The sequence below is a fragment of the Aythya fuligula genome, chromosome 5 (genome assembly GCF_009819795.1).
Source record: "Aythya fuligula isolate bAytFul2 chromosome 5, bAytFul2.pri, whole genome shotgun sequence".
Classification (NCBI taxonomy): domain Eukaryota; kingdom Metazoa; phylum Chordata; class Aves; order Anseriformes; family Anatidae; genus Aythya; species Aythya fuligula.
The window spans coordinates 37,806,890-37,830,435 of record NC_045563.1 but is presented as its reverse complement, the minus strand read 5'-3'; the positions used below and the strand labels follow the sequence as shown (position 1 = coordinate 37,830,435).

Genomic DNA, 23,546 nt, shown 5'->3' with positions numbered 1-23,546 from the left:
CTTGTTATGGGGGAGAGGTGTACATACATGCAGTAACTCCCTGTTTTTGATTGCAGCCAGAAGAGCTGAGAGAAATCATAGAGAAGACGAGGGAGATGGAACAAAACAATGGTCACTATTTCGACACAGCAATTGTGAATTCTGATCTTGACAAGGCGTATCAAGAGTTACTTCGGTTAATAAACAAACTTGACACAGAGCCCCAGTGGGTACCCTCTACCTGGCTACGATGAGAGAGAATCATTCCAAGGGACAAATGGATTTCAATCTAGTGATCATTCTAAGGGGATCGTATGTAGGTCTGCTCAGTTCTAGTAATAAGTGTGTGAGCTCTATAGACCTCAGTGGCTGCATCCTTTGCAAGTGGAATAGTTTATTATTGAAAAAATGTACTAATCAGCTTGAGCTGATTTAACTGATCTAAAGATTGTCCAAATGTTCTTTCTCTGTGGTCTAGAAATGGAGACCTTGTCAGTACTAAGCTTTAGATAGATTTTTCTAGCAACAACTTTTATATAAAAATCCACATTTTTCTACCTAGTCACTCTTAGGAAATCAAAGATTTTAAGTGTGTATGTGTGTGTGTATGTGTATATACAGTCCATGTTGTCACATAGTTATAAATATGAATGTTATTTAACACTTAACTTAATGACTTTGTGGGACATGATGGTAGTTTGAGTGTAATTCTACAGATCCTTGGGTGGAGAAATAATATACACATAAAAATTCTAATATTAATGACAAATCTCTACTTTTCAAAAAATTGAAAAACAAAGATGCCACTGGTCTGGAGCTGCCCTTTGAGGTTTGAATTTATATTTTAATTCTAAAAAACATTCCACTTTTGAAATAGCACTGTAATTGGAAAATGTGTATAATGTAAATATTTTGATCCTTGTATCTTTTTAGTCAGACTTTTAAAATCAGATTTGACTGCACATTAATTTTAGGTCCAATCAAAGATAAATATTATATTGATCTTTTAGATTTGATATTTTTATGGAATTTTCTTTAAAACATCAGCTGATTGGAGCCACTGTTCTCCACAGATCTCTACAGATATTTAGAAAGGCAGAGGTTATATTTTTATGAAAAATATATAGTTGTAAAACACTGCTTGGAAGTCAACTTAAGCTCTCATGTTTTATAACAGGTTACTGGCTAAAACAGACTGATGTGCTAAACATTGGAAGATAAGTGGGTATTTTAATCTCTGCAAATGGTTTATGGTATGGCTGTTGGTCTAATGGATAACTAACTGGAATTAAAATAGCTGAATGTAGCTATTGCGTTACAAACAAGCATTGTAATTCACTAGCCTACATGCTGTCCTGCATTTGCTCAGTACTGCAGTAAAAGTATGCGTGAAACACTGGTAACTGAAGTCACAAGAATAGAATGCAAGAAAGGGGGATATTTGTAATTGTTAGAACAAAAAACTTGAATCAAGTGAACAAAAAGGCAAGGTCTGTCTGCATCCTAGTGTGTTTGGTGAAGCAATGAGAAGATCTCTGCATCCTCAAATTCTGAGCAGTGAAGGCTTAACTACAAAGGCTACGCACCTGCAGTAGGGCTGTTCTGTTGCTGAAGCTGACTGAGTAGTAGTGTCTCAGCTGTTTTGGTTTTGGGTAGCACAAAGAACCCTGAATGTGAATCTCTCTTAATTTTAGCCATAGTGTTTCTGAATTCTTACAGGTAAAACACTGGAGTTAGGTCAACGTGTTGTTCGCTCCTGTCTATTGCTGAAGGATTAAAAAGTAGTTGATTTTTTCCATACTGTCTTGCATATGTTCTTTCTTCAAGTTTCAATGGAACAAACTCATACCCATAGTTGAATAGAGGACTCTAAGTATACAGGAAATATAAGGAAATTTTCAGATGACTTTCCTAGTTACTGAGCTAACATTGTGCATTGAAAAATTAAAGCATAGAGTGCATTCCTGTCTTGTTAGGAAGCATTTGCAGGTTTAATATTTAGGGCTGAGAAGCAATAAGCAGTTAATGAGGCTAAGTAATGACCCTTCGGAAAAAGTTCAAATCTTTAATATCTTCGGTTTGCTGATAGAAATAATATAATAGTGTTCTAGCTGTTGGTTTGAGGGCTAGATATTCAAGATAATAGCTTTTTGCCTCACATTGCAGGCACGTTGTCGGTTTAATAAATTGTTTGAAAACAACACCATTCAGGTATATTGGATAAACAGTGTTTCATAGATGACAAAATATTATATCAGTTCTACCCTTTTTTAAGAAAGATGATTGTAGAAGTATTAGCCTTTTTGGTATTGACTGCTTCATAGTTGGACAAGAAGATGGAAAGCAGTAAAATGTATTCTTTAAGGGTACCCTAGCTCAGCTATGTAAGTACTGTCCAGATTCTTGCAGTCACAGTCAGCTCGAGACAGTTGCTGAACCCTCTTCTGTATTCAGCATTTATAGCCAGTGTCTTTCAAAGTAAATCATACTGTTAATGTATTTGATGTTCTTCTCCCCAGTTTTTCTGAAATGGTGTACAGAGGCTGGTTTTATACCAATAAGTTTTGAATGTAGACTTAAGTAACATTGAAGTTCAGCTCTACTCTCTTAATTCCCAAGGCACGCACTGCTTGCTGATACCCATACAAAGAGGTGCTATGGTAGTTATAACCACTGAGCAGTGGACCTGGTGCTCCATCTGCCACCAGTTTGGACCTGGAACTACCTTGTGTAAGAAATGATTCTGCCTTTTTTTTTTTTTTTTTTTTTTTTTTTAATGAAGAGTGTGTATTAATTCCCTTGAGAGTAAAAGAGAATATGCAAACTTCAGTGGTGAAACACTTTGTCACAGGCTTTGTAGTGAGCTGTGTCAGACTGAAATGAAGGTATCTGCATTTTTACCAGTCCAGATTTAATTAAACGTTAGCTGAATTGCATAAAATTTTGAATGTAATTATATGTGACTTTTTAAAATATATGGTGGGGGTTTAATGCCTTAATTAAGGTAACTTTACTGAGACCTGTGGTTAGCCCCACATCATACTTTTATATGTGTATCTGCACTCTGTATTTTGAGACATCATGAACTGCACACTAATGTAAAAATGTAAAATATTTCTAGATTTAAAATAAATCACTGTACAATTTTACTACTTCTAGTGAATCTTGGAAGTCGTCTTCCTGTTGTTTTGCTGGATGTGTGAAAGATGCTGTGACCCATCAGTACCCTAGATGTTCTCCTTACCTCTCCCACTGGATGCATGGTGTCAGAAGGGAACAGACTGCAGAGAGAAATTGTAGACCTGAGAAGACCACAATCTTACTGTAGCTTTCTTACTGATGCTGCCTGATCTTCTCAATTCAGTTTCATCCTTGTACTTTGGGGCGAAAAAAAAAATTTCAGCTAAATTCCGAGACTTTATGAAGTTAACATAGTAAGTTTTAGCTGTCCTGATGTGATCTATTTTCAGAGGGACAAGCTTGTCATCTTATTTGACAGCCACAAAATTTCATCTGTCAGATGTCAGTGAGTTGCAGACTTAATTTTTTTTTCTGATCGTTGTTTTTTGGATTCATTTGTACTTTATACTACTTTTAACCATCTTCAATTGAATTCTACTCCAGCTAAGATGATAAACTGCCATATGATAAATTCCCATCTGCAGAAGAAGAAGGAATTATTCTATTACAAAGGATAGTCCAACAAGGTGCAAAAAAACAGCTGTTCAAACAGCAAGTACAGCCATCTCGGTAAATCTTAATCTCTAGTAGCCTGAATTAAAATCTTCCAAGGTTGACTAAATCGTCACTTTATAGAATCGTAGAATGTTTTAGGTTGGAAGGAATGCTTAAGGATCAGCCAGTTCCAACCCCCTGCCATGGGCAGGGACACCTCCCACCAGCCCAGGTTGCCCAAAGCCCCATCCAGCCTGGCCTTGAACACCTCCAGGGATGGGGCATCCACAGCTTCTCTGGGCAACCAGCTCCAGTGACTCACCACCCTCTGAGTAACGAATTTCCTCATATCTAGTCTGAATCTACCCTTTTGTATTTTGAAGCCATTGCCCCTTGTCGTATCACTACACTCTCCTACAAAGAGTCACTCTTCAGCTTTCTTGTAGGCCCCCTGTAGGTACTGGAGGGCCTAGATTTTAGCCAGCACAGTACAAACAATTCTTCAGGATGGCTCTACTTCTTTCCTTTGAGGCAGTAAACATCTGTTACATAAGGATCCTCTTTCCTATCACTACAATAAGGATGTGTGAATACATTCCTTCTGGTACTTAGCTAAAGCAGGACACAAGGAACAAAGCAGGTGGGGTGGTTGTTTTTTTGTGTGTGTGTTTTTTTAACCAGTTGAATGATGCTACTCCTGTTGAGGAAAGTATCTGACAGAACACAGGTGGACTAGGAGGTAAGAGGGTTTGATGGGAGTTCAACACAAAAACAAGGGGCTCTTTCTTTCAAGCTGGACCAACCTGTATCTTAGCCTGAAGTACAAGTTCATTTAGCTGTGCTGCTTTCAGCTTCTAAAGAGGGAAAGAAGGCCTTTTGCTCCATAAAATTGTAAAACGACTTTTTAAAAGGTGCTAACAGAAATAATTTTTCTTGCGTTTGCCCTGCATCTGCTGTTAAGTGCTGGATCATATTTAAAACAAGGTGCTTATGTCAAAGAGTCTACTAACAATAAATCTATGCCATGGTGCCTACTGCATATGACAGCTTATTCACCTCTTTCCTAAATTCGTCTCATCAGCCTAGAATGCAAGAAAGCACAAGAATGGACTACTGTACATTCAACCCTGATTGCCTGCCTACTTGTTACAAAGCAACAAAAAGCATTTAAAGCAACATGGAGCTGGATAGTTTAAAAGAGCTTCTGCATGTTTGTGGCAAGAGGACGTGACTTCTCCTTGGCTGTTTATCTACAGAGGTAAAGGGTAAGTGAATTTGGACACAGGATAAAAGGAGATGTGACCAGTATACATTATAAACTGGGGGTGTGGAATGAAGAGAGGGTTATCTCACAACCAGCATGACAGTTACCAAGCTTTTAAGACCATCATCTTGCAGCAGGAGACAGGCACCAGATATTTAACATTTAGAACTTTTACTTGTTTCTAGCACAGAATACACAAGTTGGCAGAACCTCTAATTAAAACCACAGATGTTTTAGGCCAGTGGTAACAATCATGCAACAGAAATAAATCATAAAGACTGTGGATTTCATCAATAGGTTAGAAAACTAGAGTTGCCGTTACTTATATTTGACTTCAGTTGTACCAACACCTCTTTTAAGCAACTTTCACGTTAATTCACGTTTCAGCAGTGAAGAACAGTGCATGCATCTCCCTCCCTAAATCACATTTTCCTCTGCCTGCAGTGGTAACAATTAAAGAGGAATCTGATTAGGCAAATCAAGAGCCACTGTGCAAAAAGAACAGGTATGGACAATCATTCCTATTAAATGAAGAAACAGAATGAGCACACAACAGAAGGCTTTACTGATAATAAAGCACCTTACTGATCTCTCATTTTCCTCCTATGCTACAGTCAAGTTCCCAGATTTCTAATCTCCCAGGAGAAATCCACAACCCAGTTAACTCAAGACTTATACACCAACTGAGAAGCCACTTAAGTATGATTGAGGCAACATGTCCCAAATTATACTGCAACTGGGCCTTCTGTATTCTGGGTCCCCTGCTCCAAATATAACAACTGCAGCAGGTTACTCAAAGAGAAGGTCTTCATCCTTCTCTTCTGCTAAGAGATTAGCTGGTTCCTGTTCCCCACCAGCAGCCCTTCGCAGCTCCCGTTCTTTCTCAGATTTTTCTTTCAGTACCTTTTTCTTTTCCTGGATCTTCTTTAACCTGTGAAGAGAAATTTGGTTTATCTGTGAAAGCAATGTGATGTTTTCATGAAACAGGCTAGCAGCAAAGATGTCATACAAGTTGGCTGTGATAAAGCTGCCTGGAAAAGTTCGCCAGGAAATGAAAGTCCTGTAATAAGTGACAAAATGCTCTTTTTGCAAGCTGCCACCCTTCAAAATCATTCATCTCTACAGATTAACTCATTTTTTCACCCAAACTCTAAATGACATTTTTTACTTTAAGTACTGCATTCTACCACTACTCTGACTAGTCTGCTTTTCTTGAATGAAGGCAACTTAGCTATAATTCATTTCAGGTTTGACACCTTCACTTCACGTAGTGTAGAACACCAGCCTCTGTGACAGAGGTGTCCCTAAAGCAGAACACTTCAGTGAACTGTATTCCATCGTTCCTGCTGGAGACAGCTATATGCAACCTAGCGGTAGGGATTCATCTGTAACTCCGTGACAAGCAATTGCAGGTCTATAAGTGCCCAGCTCTGGAAACTCAATGTGCATTAAGAACCAGGTCGTGCTTAACAGCACTCACTGCCAGATTTGGCAGTTTTCCAAGTCCTCTCTGAGGAATGGTTTATCTGAGAAAAAGAGACCAGTCTGGTCTTGTTTCAGATAGTTACCTGTAAAATTCCTCTCGTTCTCTTTCATCCAGTTCTGTGATGATGTAGGAAAGAGTGCGCTCAATCCTAGGAATAATCACTGAAGAAATATAAACAAGGAAGTTGTTGGACTGCTGCTATATTACTCAGGAAGTTGTCATAATACAGTGCACAGATGGTTATTTAAAGTAAATCTAGTAATTCTTTTGGCCAAGGGGAATTGTCTTTGATGGAAAATCACACTATTTCATTAGACAAATACACAAAACTGTTTTCTTCAGTAAGTCCAGGACTAAACTATTACTCCAAACATCATGGAATCTCTGATAATACATTCTTCTGAAAGATATGCAATGGAATTGAAAGCACTGATTCTTGGCCTTTTAGTAAGGTCCTTTTTCCCCCATTGAACTAGTTAAAAAATAAACCTTCAAAGGATGGGCAAGATTAGAAGTAAAACTATATTCATCCATCACATTCTTTCAGAAACTTTTGTTCAATATAGGACTTACACAAAGAATTATGATCTCAGTTGGAAAAAGCCATCATGAAAACAAATACTCAAATATACTGTTACAAGGGAAGATACAAGACATCAGAAAAAGCTTTAACACACCAACTGAGCAATTCTGAAAGCCATGTACCAGAACCACTTTTCCAAAGGAGAAATCTGTTAGCAATGCTGCCAAATGCATTTGGAAGGCTGCAGAAGAAAACAATTCTACAGTCAAATTTTCTAAGGGATAAGCTGCAGATAGGGCCTGCAGATAAAGAAAAATATACTGAAAAGGATAGTTTAGAATCATCTAATGAAGTAAGTTATTGCATACATGCAATATGCAAAATTCCAGGTATCAGCAACTCAGAATGGAACTGGGCTTTTCATTTTTGTTATTTGCAGTGTGTTTCGTTATAATGCTCTCTCAAACATTCTTGAACTGGTTTGAAATCCTACTAATGAAATCAGTCAAAAGAGTAGCTTCCAGGACCCAGCTCCCTGTCTTGCATGGAGACACAGAATTATTATGCATCCCAAACAGGAAAATGCTTACCATGTTCAATTGCATTCACACGTCTGTTTGTTATTTTGATGGCTTCATCCAAAGTAATAAAGGATGTCTGTGGAACAGGAATAAGTAAGGCATAACAAGACAAACTAGGCATTTCAATATATTTTACACCCCAAAACCAAATAGCACTTATAAGCCAAAGCTGCTCACTTGATGGAAGCAGAATCGTTTCTGCTAACGTTGGTGTTCTTACCAGTACCAGACTACATCTGAACACTGCATACTAGCAGTTTCACATACCAACTACACCACATAGCAACTCAACAAAGTTTCTTCATAGCATTGTAGAGTTCTACGAAGTGGTAGTATAACTGTGTTTTATGGCTGAAAAAGGTTTGCAACTTTGTGGAGCACTGGGATGAAAGATATGTTACAGCTGAAAGTACTCAGCTACAAGCACTGAGACTGTTACTTTTAATTTCAGAACAGGGAGAAACTAAAGACTCCTCCCCACTCCCCAGCCATTTTTTTCTCCCATCAACCTGTAAGGACGCCAGTTCCACAAGCAGCTCCACAGCCTTTGCATAGTTTCTCTTCAGCTTAGCCAGCTGTTCTCCACCTCTGGCCAAGCCAGTCAGTTCATAGCCTGAAAAAAAGAAAACGTGAAATTTGTTGCTAATACTACCGTAGTGTTTTCTTTCTAGATAAAAATTAGTACTTCATGAACTACACAGATACAGACGGCTCAGAAAGTGATAAGCTAAAGTCTTTGCCCATTAGCAAATCAATCATTATAATGGTTTGTGCTACTACAAATCATTGCTGCGCATGTCTACAATAAGATCTACTAGTCTCAGAAACCTGGTAAACAAGCCTTCTCCTGGTTTAAAAAATTCAACAATTTAGAAAATTAAAATCCACTATGACCCCTTAATAATCTCTCCATATTAGAGGAACAGGACAAAGCAAAAATAGCTTTGTAAACAGCAAAAGACAGAGGAAATACATATTCCTGTGCCTGTGATGTAAACGGACTTATCAGCAAAGTATGGCAAGTATTTTTCTATTAGCACAAGTACATGTATGATAGAAAGCATTTGTTTTGTACTTACTGTCCCCTCCTTCCTGATAGTGCTCAAAAACTGGCAAGGTTACACCTGGCAGAAGTGAGCAAGTATGTGTGTAAGAGACATAAGGTTTTATATATATATACATATATATTTTTTAATTACAACTCATTTTTACCCCATTTGCTTCTAATAAATTCCATAAGCTCAGAAGCTTTGTTTCCAAAATCTCCCCATATAGCTTGGAAAGACTTAATCATGCTGATTCTTCCACTTTAATATGGAACTTAGAAATGATATTGAGATCATGGAGAGCTAAACACATGAAAAATTCAGAGAAGTATTCCATTTTATTCAGTACTCAATTTTAGTATGTTACCACTTAGCAATATATTCCCCATGCTTAAGGAATGTTTTCAGCATTCAATCTTGATTGTTCTTTCCTGTTTTCTTCACAGACAATCACTGATATTTAACTTCTTAAAATTTATTTAATTCTGATACTTAATTTCCTGGTTTTCTCATTTACTTTCAGTAGCGGAAATTATGCTTTATTTGAAGATCTAGAAATTGGACAACAGTTTACATACACTTGTTTCATCTTACGAGAGGTAAATGATTAAACATAAAAAATATGTATCTGAAAAATTTTAGTAAATTAGAAATGTTCCTACTGTTAGATTAATAAGAGAAATAAGAGGAGATGGTGTTTGGAAACACTCCTGCATATTTCAGTCACCTCCCATGATTCCCTTGAAAGTTGAAATACCCATAGTCAAGAGAAGAGTCACCTGCTACATTGTCCTTCTTAGCTCTGATCTTGACTTGAGCTTTGTTCACATTTTGGATCACAGTGGTACTGTAAGGAAGAAAACATACATCTTAATCATGAACACTGAAGTCGTTCATTAATTCATCATTACAGGCAAGATGAAGTAGTTATCAAATAGCTGTAATGATTTGGAAATTATTTTTTGTTCACTACTCTGTGCATTTAATTGCACAGTCTTCAAAGCTAACACAGAAGCTTTCAAAGAAACGATTTTGCAGCAATATCTGGAAATGTAAAAGAAACAGACTCTGAAATGTAACTCTGGAAATGTTTTAGACTAAGTATACAAAGCATATCTAAAAATTGGCCAGTTATCTGGTAAATGACTTTAAAATATTTCAATAATGTTGAGTCTAATCAACCTGTGCAATTCTCTTCCCACTAAAAGCAAAGGAATCTCAAGGCTTTAATGTAGACCAAGGCCACAACACTGTTCATTTTTATGAGTTCATATTTATTTGTTCTTTCAGAACAGTAAATGAGTTTGTTTACCCACTAGCTCTTTCTGTGTTAACAAACTTAAGCTTGTACAATTCATCTTGAAGGATTCTAAAGTGTCTTAAGGTCCTCCAAGAACAGGTCACTGTAGCCAACTCTTCCACTGAAGTACAATTTACTTACAGGGTGGAATCTAACTATTGTTTATACCTAAACACCGTGCCTGGTTAAAACAGGAAACAGTACCACATCCAAATGAGAGTAAAAAGGCTTTCATGGATGCTGTGCACCTCTAGCAGCACACAGGTTACTAATGCGTCTGATCACTTAGCTCTTCCCCATTAACTGGTGGTACCATCAGCTGAATCATTAACACTACAAGAGCTACATTTGGATGAAGTACACCAACAGCCTAGTTAGAATTGTAATTTATTAAAATGCAATTAAAAATAACCCACTAGAGGAAAAAGCTCTATCTCCCCTCTCGCATACAGCCCTCAATAACCCTAGTGAGGCAAGAGGTCATAAGACAGGGCGCTAAAACATTGAGTAGAATCTCCCAACAACTTACTGGAAAAAATAACACATACTGGATCCTGTCTTCAAGTCTACAACAAAAATCAAAATAATACATAATCCAGCACTCTGATATAGAGTCTTGTATACCTGTGTTTTAGCTTCCAAGCTGCAAAAAACAACTTCTCAAATCAAGGATCTGTGCACAATATGTAAATTCTGTTAATTTTTCAGCTTTTTTATACATTTTCATCACACATTCTCTCTCTCCTGCAGTGATGTCTCTCACCTTTACTTAATGGAATTCAGTTCATCTTGTCCTGCCTTGCCCACTGCCTTTTTTTAAGAAGTGTGCTTAAGAATTTTACTTATTTCCAGAAGAGAAATCAACAGTTTGTTGATCACATTTTCCCATGGGTAGGATACACATAAGATCAGCAATCCTCACCTGAAATCTCCTGCTGTAAACTTTGCCTCAGCGAGTGAAAATGCAGCTTCTCTCATCACCTCACCCATCAGCAACTTAGTCTGTTAAAAAAAAAGAAGCAGCAAATATAAGGTATATTATTTTTTTCCCAGGATGAATAACTAACAGCGTAAAGAAAACAATGAGAAATTTAAGAGAGTAAGAAAGAGAAAATCCGATATCTCTATCTTACTCTCAAACTGCAAATTGCATATCGTAATTCCCAGGTGACTGTTTAAAAAAGAAATACTTCAGCTATTTCACTCACCCAGTGTAAGAACCAAAGAAACTGCAAAAGATTCATCTGTCTCAATAGTCATAAAATTCTACTACATGGGGGTTAAATTGCAACAACAAAGTGTTCCAGCAGGAAATCACTTTTACCTGATACTGTACTGGATACTATGAGACATCTGAAGTTGTTTTTCAGCGTACAGGTGTATGTAACTTTGTGAAGCTGCTCTCTCCTCCTACTCTATTTTTTCCCATTTTTACACATTTCAAGGCCTTGAAGCAAAAAACCATGCTACTGAGAAGTAAGAGCCTTAGTGTCTTAGTCACTCTGTAGACAACTAGATACAGAGTGCCAAGAGCTTGTCTACACCAAAACACTACTGCTAACCATAGGCATCATAGCAGTTCCAGCCAAAACAGTACAACTAAAACCTGTCTAGTATGGTAGCAGAGAACAAGCTATATCAGGCTCTGCTGAATATCTTGGATTTGTCAGTCATGTTACAAAGAAAGAAGCAGAACTTGATGTTTCTTCATAAAAGAACAATGTCCATCTGGACAAAATTTCTTGTCTCTGCTTCCTAGTGTGCCTAGTGATGCCAAAAACATTATAGATGTGCAGTATCCTCTCAGGCCAGATAAAGCAATAAAAATAATGCTACAGAACATGTTAGATCCACTCATAATGTATTTGACACCATCAGAGCAAATTTCCTGTAATGTAGGAGAGATGGTAGGGAACCACAGCCGAGGCCTGGTTGGAAAGAAGTGAAGAATATTAACTCTTATAAACTTCCTGTACCACTGCAGCCAGGAAAACGAAGTTCTGCTCACCTGTCCTTGAAAGCCTCACTTGTAAAGAACGGGTTATCTACAATGTTGTCCTACATTCCAGCCTACCTAATGAAGTTAGCAAAATGGGAATGCACAACTGACGAACAGATTTCAAATAAAGAGAGACAAAAAAAATCTAATTTACCTACCTCAATAATTTTCTTAAGGATCTGCCTGAATCGAAGCGTCAAAGCATCAGATTTTTTCTTCAATAGGTTACGACCTGTTTGGGCTCCTTTCAAACGAGCCTTCATGATGGTCTGAGCCCTGTTAAACAGAGGAAGAAATAAAAATGTCCTGCATCATCCAAAGGGATTAGGAAAAAAATTACACATGATTTTCTGATGTGGACATGACAGAAAGTATGAAGCAATGGAGAAACATCAACGTGGTAAAACAGCAGAGACAATTCAGGATAGAATTTTATTTATTCTTTTATTTATTTCCAGTAGCAAACTTCCAGGTTTCTAGTGCAGAACTGGGAACTCAGAAAGGATCCAAACTTTGCTTCCCTCTCTGTTGTCACATACATTTTAATTTGATGAATCTTTTTAACTAAAATTTCAGTAGCTATACTACAATATCCACTGTGCTAACTTAAGCTACTGCTTTGTATACATAGTTAGTGTGCATAAAGGATGACATTCAGGTCTGTAAAGAGAAGCCTATACGCTTTCTCTCTGACCTTGGAAAATGTAAGTATAATGAAAATTCTGCCTGTGAAGTGGACACAGTTACTTCCCCACTCTACTGACATGTTGTAAGAATAGCTTCATTAACGCCTACAAGATTGTTATAACTGAGAAGCACATATACTTTCTGAATATTCACAATAAAAATAAAAATAAATAAAAATAATAATAAAAAAAAAAGTCAAAGAACAACAGGGCACCTTAATTTTCACAGCAAGTAGGTGACTGTTCCCACCTTGAGCTACCTTCTCACCCTGTTCACTACCTGACCGAGACTGGCTCACTTTCTAGTTCAAGCAAGATTTCACAGGCCCTGTGAGTGCACTAAACAAAGTCCTGTTTACTGTCAAGGAGACTGAGCAGCTTCTGTGAGCGATCATATCCAGCCCAGAGAAGGGTCACACGAGCAAAAGAGAACAAGACCAAAAACCTTGTAAAACTCAGTTCCATCAGTTAACAAAAAATTTGTTCTAGAAGCAGGCCATCTTTAACATCCTAGCTCACATCCTATCAAAATATCTGCCACATTATTACTCTATTACCTCATTTGAAACAGGGCTCATAAATATCAAATCTTTGTTCCTCACTACCTCCTTGCCACAATGATCTGTCAGCCCACAAAAACAGATACCTTTCAGAAGTGGTTGAGGTGCCTCCTCCTGGGACACGTAAATGGCATGACGAGAGCGCTATTGAAGAGCAGGCGACCAGGTGACTTAGTACATGCAGCCATTTATTTCTGAGCTGAGGTTCAAAACAGAACCTTTACCATATAATATATTAATATTTCTATGTAAGCTGTTGTTTTGTGTGGCCTGAGCTCATTCATGAGGAAATAATAGTTGTTATTTTACGTTTGAGGTTTTCTATCCTGCAAGACATCTTCCTATACAGATCATATCCAGTCATCAGCCTAATTTTACGCTAGAAGATTTGAAACGGCCTTTCACCCCAAGGCAAAGTCTTTCTGTCCTGAAGAGCCCTGAAGAGGAACAGCGCTATTAAAACGGCATTTTTAATGCTTTATCAATGTTAAATGTTCGTGTTCATTCCCATGTTGGCAGCTTTCTTAAGCCTGGTCAGGAGACATCTGACTGCATGACGAGCGGTTTGCTGTCACAACCTGGAAAATTACTCGACTGTCCGCTCACTGCACTTCCTTTTTTTTTAAAAAAAAAAAATATCTTTATGGCCATCGTCTTATACGACATCAATTAAGCAGTGGAGGGAAGGTACGGTCTGACGGCGCGTTTTTGCTTATATTCGTGTTCTATTTTTAAATCGCGGCTTGCCCGATGGTGCGGCGGTGACAGCCCCCCCCACACACACACACAGCACCCTGGAAGCTGCTTATGCCGAGGCTCTGGATGCCGCGGCAGCCCTCAGATGGCTGACGGCTAACTGCGAGCTGCCGGAGGAGGGACAGCACCGGGGGGGGGACCCAGCCGCGGCCCCACGGCGCCTTTCACCCCGAAGCACGGAGGGTTCCCGGCGCTGCCCGCCCGCCCCGGCCCCGGCCCCGGCCCCGCCGTGCCACTCACATCCGCGACGGGAAGATCTCGATGCGGTCCTTGCCCGACATGGTGGCGGCGCCGGCGGCGAGCGGGCCCCGCTCCGCCTCTCGCCTCTCCCCGCCGCGGCCGCCCCGTGACGCGGCCGCCGGCCGAGGGCGGGCGCTGCCGCTGCGGGTGCCGCCGGCGGCCGCCTGCGGGGGCGCTGCAGCGAGGGGCGGCCGCGGCTCCCCGCCCGGCGCCGGGGCGGGCCGGAGGCTGCGCGCTGAGCGGCGGCGCTGGAGCGGAGAGCGTGGAGGGGGACCCGCGGCAGCCGGCAGGTAGCGGCCGGGGCGGGCGCCGCGCGGTCGGGAGGGGGCTCGGCCCCCAGCGGGGCTGGGGAAGGGCCCGGCCGCTTGGGCGCAGGCCGGGAGGGAGCGGGGGAGGGAGCGGCGGAGGGAGCGGGGGAGCGGCGCCGCCCCGCAGCTGCCCCGGGGCTGGCGTGGAGCGTGCGGCCTGCCTCACCGGGCCGGGGCTGCGATCGCGCTCGGTGGCCGAGGAATGTGTCCTGTAACGCTGCGGGTTGTGTGAAATGGCACGAAGAGTTCATCGTCTTCATGATTGCGTTACTCCTTTGTAGCCCTTTCCTGAAAGGTGAAATGGGAGCGAGGGCAGGCACGGCCCTCTGCGTTGTGTGGCCACGCTCAGCAGCGCTTGGCGGTACCGTCCTGCTCTCTGTGCAGCCCCAAACAGCTAAACAGCCCCAGCGCCGCTGTGGAGAGCAGGAGCCCCGCTCTGAAACGGCAGCTGAACTGAAGGGGCAGTGCATTTGGCTCAATCTTGTGGGCTCCTGCTCCTAAAATGTTCTTAAACTCGTGCATGAAGCTGCCAGGCGTAGACAAAAGCCCCGAGCCCAGCCTCGCCATTAGTGGTGAGTGCGTGGATCGCTGCCATCAGGAGAGGGAGGCAGTGTGAGCGTCCCATCGTGTCACCACATGGTTATTAAACATGAGCCTCGTACCTTTTTTGAATCGGTGATGAAGGAATCTTGTTTCATATATATATGTATATTTCATCCTGGCTACCTGTATGTTAGGCTTTTTTAAAGTTATTTTTAGGGGTCTGTTTTCTGTTTAGTGCTTCACTCACATCAGGCCCATTCCATCATCTTCTGGGTGTTGCCTTTACTTCCTTTCAGTGCCGACAGGCGGCCCTTCTGCCACCTCTAGCAGTAGCAGAGCAGCGTCACTCTACCTCGTACTTTCTCAGCCGTTCACATGCTGTCTATTGCTGTGCATACAAATACCTCTGTTGGCACTGCAGGCTTCTCTCCTGTGTCCTTCTGTTGTTGAAATCTGGTTTCTGACTTAAAACTTCACGAGGCCTAATGGATTTAGATGACAGTGAAGAGTGCAGTGCCTTCTTTCCACCACTTGAGGCCTCTCCTGTGTGGTGCACTGTGTATGGGCAGCATGACAGTTGGAACGGGCAATAAAGTTGGGCTAGCAAGCTTTTTCTTCTTTCATGCAAAAAGTGAACGTCATTTAAAAATGTGGCAATTTTGAAGTACTAATCAGTCTATTGCTTATTATCTGTTAAAACCTAACTACACATTGCACAAGCCTTATCCTAATCGTCAGTTTCTAGTATCAGTGTTCCTCTCTATCTCTAGTCCCTGCTGCTTTTTTACCATGCTTGTAGGAGACGTCAGTGATGTACTGCGAAATAAGTCATCCTTGTTTTTTTTTTTCCTTGTTTTCTGTTCAAATTCCAGAATGCCAGTACTAAGCTGTAGATTCTACCAGCATAAATTTCCAGAGGTGGAAGATGTCGTGATGGTCAATGTCCGGTCCATCGCTGAAATGGGGGCTTACGTCAGCCTGCTAGAGTACAACAACATTGAAGGCATGATCCTGCTCAGCGAGCTGTCCAGAAGACGTATTCGTTCCATAAACAAACTCATCCGCATTGGAAGGAACGAGTGTGTCGTGGTCATAAGAGTTGATAAAGAGAAAGGTATTTGGGGATATTATGGGTTATGTCAAGACTGAAGTCATAAAGAGAAATGCAGATTAACTGGGTGGCTTAGCCATTCATAGATTTTGCCAGAGGTTCTTTATTTAAGACACTTAAGCAAAATAAACCATCATCCTGCCATCTGATGTTTACAATAATTTTTCTGGTAATCAGGCTAATGGAAGTCAATCACAAAGATTTGCTTAACTGGGTCCTTACCAGCTGACTGTTGGTCAACAAACCATAGGGAAGTGGAATTCTCTGATATCTATGCAGATTTCTTAGGTCCTGACTGAAGAGAGGGGTCATCACATGTAGTGGTGAAAATTTAATGCTCACGTTCCATCCTGTGCCTTAAGTCCTGAGCCTTGGCTGTCAAATAGATCACATTTTTCTAGAATACTTCTAAAACTACAGTTAACCTTCAGATTAAATAATGAATAGCAGAATAATAAAAAGCAAATTTCGATCACGATTTGATCAAATTCATTGAGATTTAGTTTTGTTACTTTCCTTAGCAACTGATAGTGTAGACAAGGGGCAAATCCTGAGCCAGATTGTTTGCTTGTTATGCTTTTTTCTTGAAGCAGTTAGACGTGGTTTGCACGATGCCTGACACTTTGAAAATTTATTTTCCCTGGTAGGTTATATTGACTTGTCAAAACGAAGAGTTTCTCCAGAGGAGGCAATCAAATGTGAAGACAAATTCACAAAATCAAAGACTGTAAGTTGCTTTGCTTTATTCTGTCACTGTGTTGTGGTGTCTTCTTTTCTGAGCAAACAAAGTGCACAGACATAAGATAATATGTCTGATAACACCCCATTTGTGTTCAAGGTTTACAGCATTCTTCGCCATGTTGCTGAGGTATTGGAGTACACTAAGGATGAGCAGCTTGAGAGTCTGTTCCAGAGAACTGCCTGGGTATTTGATGACAAGTACAAAAGACCTGGATATGGTGCTTATGATGCATTCAAGCATGCAGTCTCGTAAGAACATCTTTTCTGTTTCTATGGGTTTATTTCATAATTGCAAAGAAGTATTTTCTCAAATATATCCACTTTTTTCTTTTTTTTTTTTTTTTAAGAGTCAGTATGTAGACTAGAATGCAGTGGTTAAGTTAACCTAACACATTGTGACATCAGCCTTCCAGTTGTGAATTGTAGGTTTTTCTGTCACTACTTTACTCAAGTTCCCAGTGCTCTTGAAAAGGAAGACTCAGAGCTGATGTGTCTTTATCCACCTTTGAATACACCATTCTGCATATGTCAGTTTTTTAAAAGTACTAACTGAATTTGTTGTGGAAGAATAGTGAGGAACTCAGTGAATAATATTTTTAAGAGAAACTTGAATATCACAGAATTTCTAGGTTGGAAGAGACCTCAAGATCATCGAGTCCAACCTCTGACCTAACGCTAACAAGTCCTCCACTAAACCATATCACTAAGCTCTACATCTAAACATCTTTTAAAGACCTCCAGGGATGGTGACTCAATACAAACACTGAAGAGATGTATATTGCTGCAGCTGAGCCTGTGGCATTACTAATAGAAGCAGCACTAATCTTGGCTTCTCTGTCAGAATTTGCCTCTTCTTAGTCCAAAGCAGATATTTTCACTCATATCTAGCTCTGTGTCTGAAGAAACTTGAACTCACACTCACTCTTCCACTGCCACACGCATTATTATTATTATTATTTTTTTTAATATAGCAAGCTGGCTTGTTGCTTTTCTACACTTTCAATCTTAAAGAATGAAAATGGGATGATGAGTTTAGAAATGGAATTATGTAAAGACAGAGTTCAAGTTGTGAATCTTATGGAGCGTGCACCAAGATGGATAGTTCTTTGGTTTTTATGAGGTCTGGCATTTGAATTTGCTTTCAGAATTAATTAAGCTATTTGGTTTCCATTTAAATTTAGTATCATGAAATTGGCAATTCAAGAATAGGTTTCTGAATAAACATTTCCAATTTTACTCTTGTAGCACATAAACCTACGAGAAATAAACTTTCATTTAATGCTAGTTGGCAGTGATAAGATTCTAGAAAATTATATTGATTTTAAGAAGGAGGGCACTTGGCAGTATTTTTGATTGATTAGCTCAGAACTGTTTCTGTAGTTTTGGGAAGAGACAACTTGTTCTGTCTTCATATAGGTGGAATGCGCTCATAGAATAACAATGCCTTTCTCATAATTGCAAGTTTACCGGTGAAGGACCGATCTGGGCACATTGCTGCAGGAGGATTTCCGGGTCATCCTGTAACTGATGAATATTTTAACACCTGTATGCCTGAAAGCCAAAAAAACACCAATTACACTAACTGTTTAAGACTCTCTCAAAATCAAAAACTAAAAAAACTAAAAACTCCTGAACACATTCGGTGTGCTGCTGCTCATCTGTTACTCATGTTGGAGCATAAATCTCTGAAGCTGTCTCTTTTCAAAGCATCTTTCCATCAGTAATACCTTCAGATTTCCAATAGGTTGTATTTTTTTTTCCTGTTTTGCACCTACATAAAGCTTTAATGTGGAACGGAAGAGTGTGGATACTGCTGCCTTTCTACCTTTGCTGAAATGCTAACTGGCGGCCTAGTGTGCCCCTTAAGAGCTTGACTTGGTATTTCTTTCTGAGTGCTAAGAATGAATGTTTTGGGGTGTTGTGCGGCAGGTACCTGTTGTAAAATTTTAAAGTAGATTTACACTTTAATGATTAAGAACTCAATGTCCGGAAGCTATTTTTGAATGCCTACTGAAGGTCATGCAAGTAAGATGTAACAGAGGTATAACATCTTGATTCATATGAAATGCTAGAATAACTCAAACACCTCAGATTCATTATGAATTTTGTTTCATACAATACAGGTTTATTTTCATATTGTAGGAAAGATAAATGCCAAGCAACTAGATATATTTGTCACTCTATATATAATTTACAAATGAAACTGGGCAGAAATCATTCCTATTTTTTTTTGGTTAGCTGGCTCCTCAGAAAAAAAGGAAAGAGGGGAAAAATGAGTTGAATTAAGACTTTTTCATCCAGGAGCAGACTGAGTAAACTATTTATCTGCTTAGTTGTTAAGTGCTTCCATTAGAAAATACTTTGTAAATAGATGTGTTTATTTTCTTCCAGTGTTTCAATGGACTCTTAAAAAATTTGCTTGTTTTCTTTTCTTTGCCTAGTAGAGCTTTATGATTATGCTAAGAATATTGAAATAATACCAGAAGTTGATGTTGTGTCATATCCCACTTCAGTGTAAGTTCTGTACCATTTCTTTGCTTGGCTCAGAGACCCAGCAATCCTGGATAGCCTGGATCTGACAGAGGAAGAGAGGCGTGTATTGATTGACAATATTAACAGGCGTCTAACACCACAAGCAGTCAAAATCCGAGCTGGTAAGTTCTCTCCAGATGTTCATTGAATAGACTTGACAAGTCGAGCGTATCTTGTAAACTTTAAACTCATTTAAAAGTGGGGGTTTCTGGTGCTGATGTTTGGGTGAAACTGCTCTTCCAGTGTTAAGATATGTTAGTGCTTGCAGAATGCCTGATGGTCCTATCTCAAATTCCAAGGTATTTTGGCTCTCCCAAAGCACTCTTCCAACCCCCCAGCTGCAGGTTCCTTGGGACACAAGTTAGTTGTCCTGATATATAATGCAGTTAGTCACTAGCATACAATGCAGTTAGTCCACTGGCATACAATGAATTTAAATATTTTATAGGTATTACTGAATCCACAATATTCTTATTATTCAAAGTGTTAAATTCTTTGGTTCTCTAACAGGATGATTGATCACTGTCAGCATGGCTAGGTCATATGTCCTCTCCTTGTCCATGAACAAGTGAGAATAATTATGATTTTGCTGTGGGTGTATTTCTAGCTGATTGTTTGTAAACCTCTCAGATAGATATATTAGCATATGTCTAATGTATTCATGAAGTTTATGAGCTGGTTTGTCTCCTACTAGCTCTGTTAGTGGTCAGAAAAAGCACACTAGACTCACTAGAAGACTGTAAAGCTGGTTGTACAGGTAACCAAGCAGCCTAAAAGCATGCTTGCCATTAAACAGATAGTCAGTGATCAGCTTACAAGCCAAGAAATTGGAATGTTTCCTCAGTTTTGGAAGGTACTGAGGATCTCATTGTGAATAAACATTGGTTGCTAAAAAGTTTTTAATAAAGCTTAACTTAAAAAATCTTTAAACATTCTACAACTTTTGATAACTTCGAAGTTTTATTGTTTGTATTCATCTGTCTTAGATATTGAAGTTGCCTGTTATGGTTATGAAGGCATAGATGCAGTAAAGGAGGCTTTGAGAGCAGGCTTGAATTGTTCCACAGAGACCATGCCCATTAAAGTAAGTATTTGTCTTAACTATGAAATCAATAGCAAAGTTGTCTGATGTCCTCGATAATACCTTTCAGTTGTCACAGTTGCATAAGTGAGGCTGAGGAACTATGTAGGGACAATGTATGTGCTTTCTGGTTTTCCTGTCGCACACACGGGACACTTCCCTGCAACTATGTGGTCCCAGTTGTTGCTGTGGCTTTCCAAGTTCAAGAAGCTGTATTTGTTCTCTTCAATTAACTAAGGTTCAGTATTTGCATACTAAATACTTGCTGTTCCTTTATACAGCCTTATAGCAGGTAGAGGGCAAACATTTTTATTTTCAGAGATAAGACTGTGTAAGAAAAGGAATACTTTGTCCACACATGTTTGAGTGTTGGTAGAAAGCCTACTATACCCAGGTCTAAATTTTCTACCCCAACCACTTAAGGATATCGAACACATTACTGAATAAGTGTTTTCAGAAAACTGGAAAGTACTTCCTTCTTTGAAAGAGTTTCTTAGAGTGTTTTCTTCAAAAGAAAAAGTTCATTCATCCAGTCATCTTAAAAATAAAAAATAAAAATATCTATTGGTTGTTGCAGTTTTTTAATTGTTTGAAAAATTGTGGTAGGCTGCTTTACTTACCTGCAAGGTGAGTATTCTCTCTGTTTAACAATACCTGTCTATAAGAGCATACTCTGTAAAAATAATTGGTTTTGAGACCATAAATCAGACAGCCTGTGTGCTTTCTTGTGTGTTATTTCATTCCATGTTATTTGTACTTCTAGAAATAACTTTTCTAATGGAAAAACATTTCTTTTTTGTTACTGAGTATAGTTTTTTTGTTATTTTTTGGTTTTGTTTTTTCCACCCTGCAATGTGATAGATTAATCTGATAGCCCCTCCTCGATATGTGATGACTACAACAACCCTGGAGAGAACCGAAGGACTCTCTGTGCTGAATCAGGCCATGGCTGTCATTAAAGAAAAAATTGAGGAGAAGAGAGGAGTCTTTAATGTGCAGATGGAGGTGAGAACACTTTGCATTCTGAAATCTGATTTATTTTTTCCTCACAACATTTTATAAACAGAGCAAGATCAGTAGTGCTAAGAGAAATCTTAGCAAGAGATATTGAGAAACGAAAAAAAAAAGGCATAATTTTCAGTATTCATTAAATAGATGGCCAGAAATTCTAATTTTCCTAGGTTTCACTGCATCACTATTGGATTTATTTCAATATATTTCTCCTTAGGATCAGAGCCACCAACCATGACTTTATTTTCATATTTATTTGTAGACTGAAGAAGGTGTTTTTTAATGATTGTTCATCATGTGTTGTGTGTTTTGTTGGTTTTTTTCAGCCTAAGGTGGTTACTGATACAGATGAAACTGAGCTTGCAAGACAGTTGGAAAGACTGGAGAGGGAAAATGCTGAAGTGGATGGTGATGATGATGCTGAGGAAATGGAAGCCAAAACTGAAGACTAAATATTCTGGGATTATTTAGAAGGCAGAGCGTGTGAAAGATTAGAGACCCCATTGCAAACTCTGGACTAAATGTTTCCAGTATTGAAAACTTCAAAATCAAATACTTGAAGTGTGTTACTGTTTTAAAAAGACCAATACATGGAAGCCTCTCCTAAGTAACATTTGATGCAGCAACTTACACAAATAGAATCCTTCAAAAGGAGGGTGCCTAGTCATATTCAAGACTCACATCTCATGAATAGAGGGAGGCTTCAGCCCCATGCTTACCATTTTCTTACGTAACAATTCCAAATTGGCAATTACAGCTCAGTGCATCTGATAGTGATGTTTTCTGGGAGTACCAAAACCAAACAGGTTGAACAGTTCTATACAGAATGTATCTGACCAAATATTCAATAAATTTCTGAGCTACATAACTCCAAGTTTTTTTGATCTTCTGTCACATTGCTTAAATTGGTATGAATAAAACCTGGAAGAGTATGATCAGTCAGTAGCTCCCTTTTAACAACGAAAAGGGCTTTCTTTTGTTGTTTTAAATCAATGCAAGAATGAGTGGAACAATATTTTTCTTAGAAATTTGTTGATGCAAATTTATTTAAAAGAATATCTCCTCTGTTTTTTTTTTCCTGTATTTAGGGATGCAGAACTTGCAAGTTGTGAAAGTAGCTTTGAATATAACTTGTTACAATTTCAATAAATATAGTTGAAAAATTACATATAGTTACTTTGCTCCTATATGTGAACATAGCAGGAGCTTTAATTTATTCATACTTCAAAATAGACATTGCTGTCTTCCAAGCTCACTGTTGCTTGACCTTCAGTTCTGTCTACCCTAGATCTAGTTTCCATTGGACTGAGCTATTCACTCTATAAACAACCAGTTTATCTTCTCTGGAGGAGAAACAAGATCTGCTTTCCATGTTGCAGTGAAAAAATCCTGTTTGTCCTTTTCTGTGGGAATTGAGGAAGTTCTATTTTAAGTAAGCTTTCCAAATTACTGAATTTTTAAATGGATTTATCTTTTTCACAGTCATAGCCTATATTGCCTATCTCTTTTTCTTAATGTTTTGTGCTGCTAGTAAAGTAAAAAAAATGGATGAAAAATGAGTCTTTGCACCTTAAGTAGGAATTCTTAATGTTGCCATAATACAAACAATGTCATTGCTACAAGGTATTGCTAGAAAAGGCATTCACAAAGTGTGTGTATTGAAATACGTGCTTGATTATCAGAAAAGTTCATGTGCCCAACTTTTACTATGTAAAGCCAAAAAGGTAACTTCCAGTCTTTGCAGAATGTTGGAAAATACCTGAGCATGTCATCACAAAGTGTTTTTATGGTTACTTTATCAAATCATTTTCTTTTTAGAAGTTACATATGACAGCCTTGTCAGGGTTTGAAGCCGTATTCTTCCAATTATAATTTTGGTTTAATTTTTATGAACAACTCTTCCATTTTGGCCAATTCACCAAAACAGTGAATTGACCTGCATTCAACAAAATATGTGGATACTCTGACAAAAGTACAAAGTTTTTAAAACAAAAACATCTCTCTGTTACCTGTATGCCAAAATAATGCTGTAAAGCAAGGCACTGAAAATGAGCCAGTCTTGCTCTTTACTTAAGACTGTTACCAGGGGATTACAATTAATGTCTCTAAAAGCTGCCTTGGTGC

At 39.1% G+C, this 23,546-nt stretch overlaps 3 protein-coding genes across 3 annotated transcripts in view; 2 read left to right on the top strand and 1 right to left on the bottom strand.

Moving 5' to 3' along the window:
* MPP5 (membrane palmitoylated protein 5) overlaps nt 1-2,721 on the top strand; it is a 49,180-nt gene extending 46,459 nt beyond the window's left edge. The window contains exon 14 of the mRNA XM_032188724.1: nt 57-2,721. Within this exon, the coding sequence (XP_032044615.1) occupies nt 57-233 (177 nt within the window). The 3' untranslated portion in view covers nt 234-2,721. The remainder of the gene's footprint in view (nt 1-56) is intronic.
* A 2,351-nt stretch (nt 2,722-5,072) lies between these two features.
* ATP6V1D (ATPase H+ transporting V1 subunit D) lies at nt 5,073-14,192 on the bottom strand. Its single transcript, XM_032189214.1, has 9 exons — nt 14,096-14,192; nt 12,012-12,129; nt 10,777-10,856; nt 9,334-9,401; nt 8,588-8,632; nt 8,018-8,121; nt 7,518-7,584; nt 6,487-6,565; nt 5,073-5,849 (listed from the first exon to the last, which is right to left on the bottom strand). Exons 1-9 carry the CDS (start codon nt 14,134-14,136, stop codon nt 5,708-5,710), a joined length of 744 nt encoding a protein of 247 aa, XP_032045105.1. The 5' UTR covers nt 14,137-14,192; the 3' UTR covers nt 5,073-5,707.
* A 122-nt stretch (nt 14,193-14,314) lies between these two features.
* EIF2S1 (eukaryotic translation initiation factor 2 subunit alpha) lies at nt 14,315-22,290 on the top strand. The gene is made up of 8 exons (XM_032188671.1): nt 14,315-14,385; nt 15,819-16,060; nt 16,705-16,784; nt 16,896-17,047; nt 19,346-19,452; nt 20,317-20,414; nt 21,273-21,416; nt 21,749-22,290. Exons 2-8 carry the CDS (start codon nt 15,820-15,822, stop codon nt 21,872-21,874), a joined length of 948 nt encoding a protein of 315 aa, XP_032044562.1. The 5' UTR covers nt 14,315-14,385; nt 15,819; the 3' UTR covers nt 21,875-22,290.
* The last annotated feature ends 1,256 nt before the right edge of the window (nt 22,291-23,546 follow it).

Coding starts and splice junctions, on each gene's coding strand:
- ATP6V1D (XM_032189214.1), bottom strand. CDS start 14,136: ATGTCGGGCAAGGACCGCATCGAGATCTTCCCGTCGCGGAT. Junction 6,566..7,517: donor TGTGAATGCAATTGAACATG/GTAAGCATTTTC, acceptor ATATTTCTTCAG/TGATTATTCCTAGGATTGAG. Junction 5,850..6,486: donor GAACGAGAGGAATTTTACAG/GTAACTATCTGA, acceptor TTCTCTTCACAG/GTTAAAGAAGATCCAGGAAA.
- EIF2S1 (XM_032188671.1), top strand. CDS start 15,820: ATGCCAGTACTAAGCTGTAGATTCTACCAGCATAAATTTCCAGAGGTG. Junction 16,785..16,895: donor AATTCACAAAATCAAAGACT/GTAAGTTGCTTT, acceptor TTTGTGTTCAAG/GTTTACAGCATTCTTCGCCA. Junction 21,417..21,748: donor TCTTTAATGTGCAGATGGAG/GTGAGAACACTT, acceptor GGTTTTTTTCAG/CCTAAGGTGGTTACTGATAC.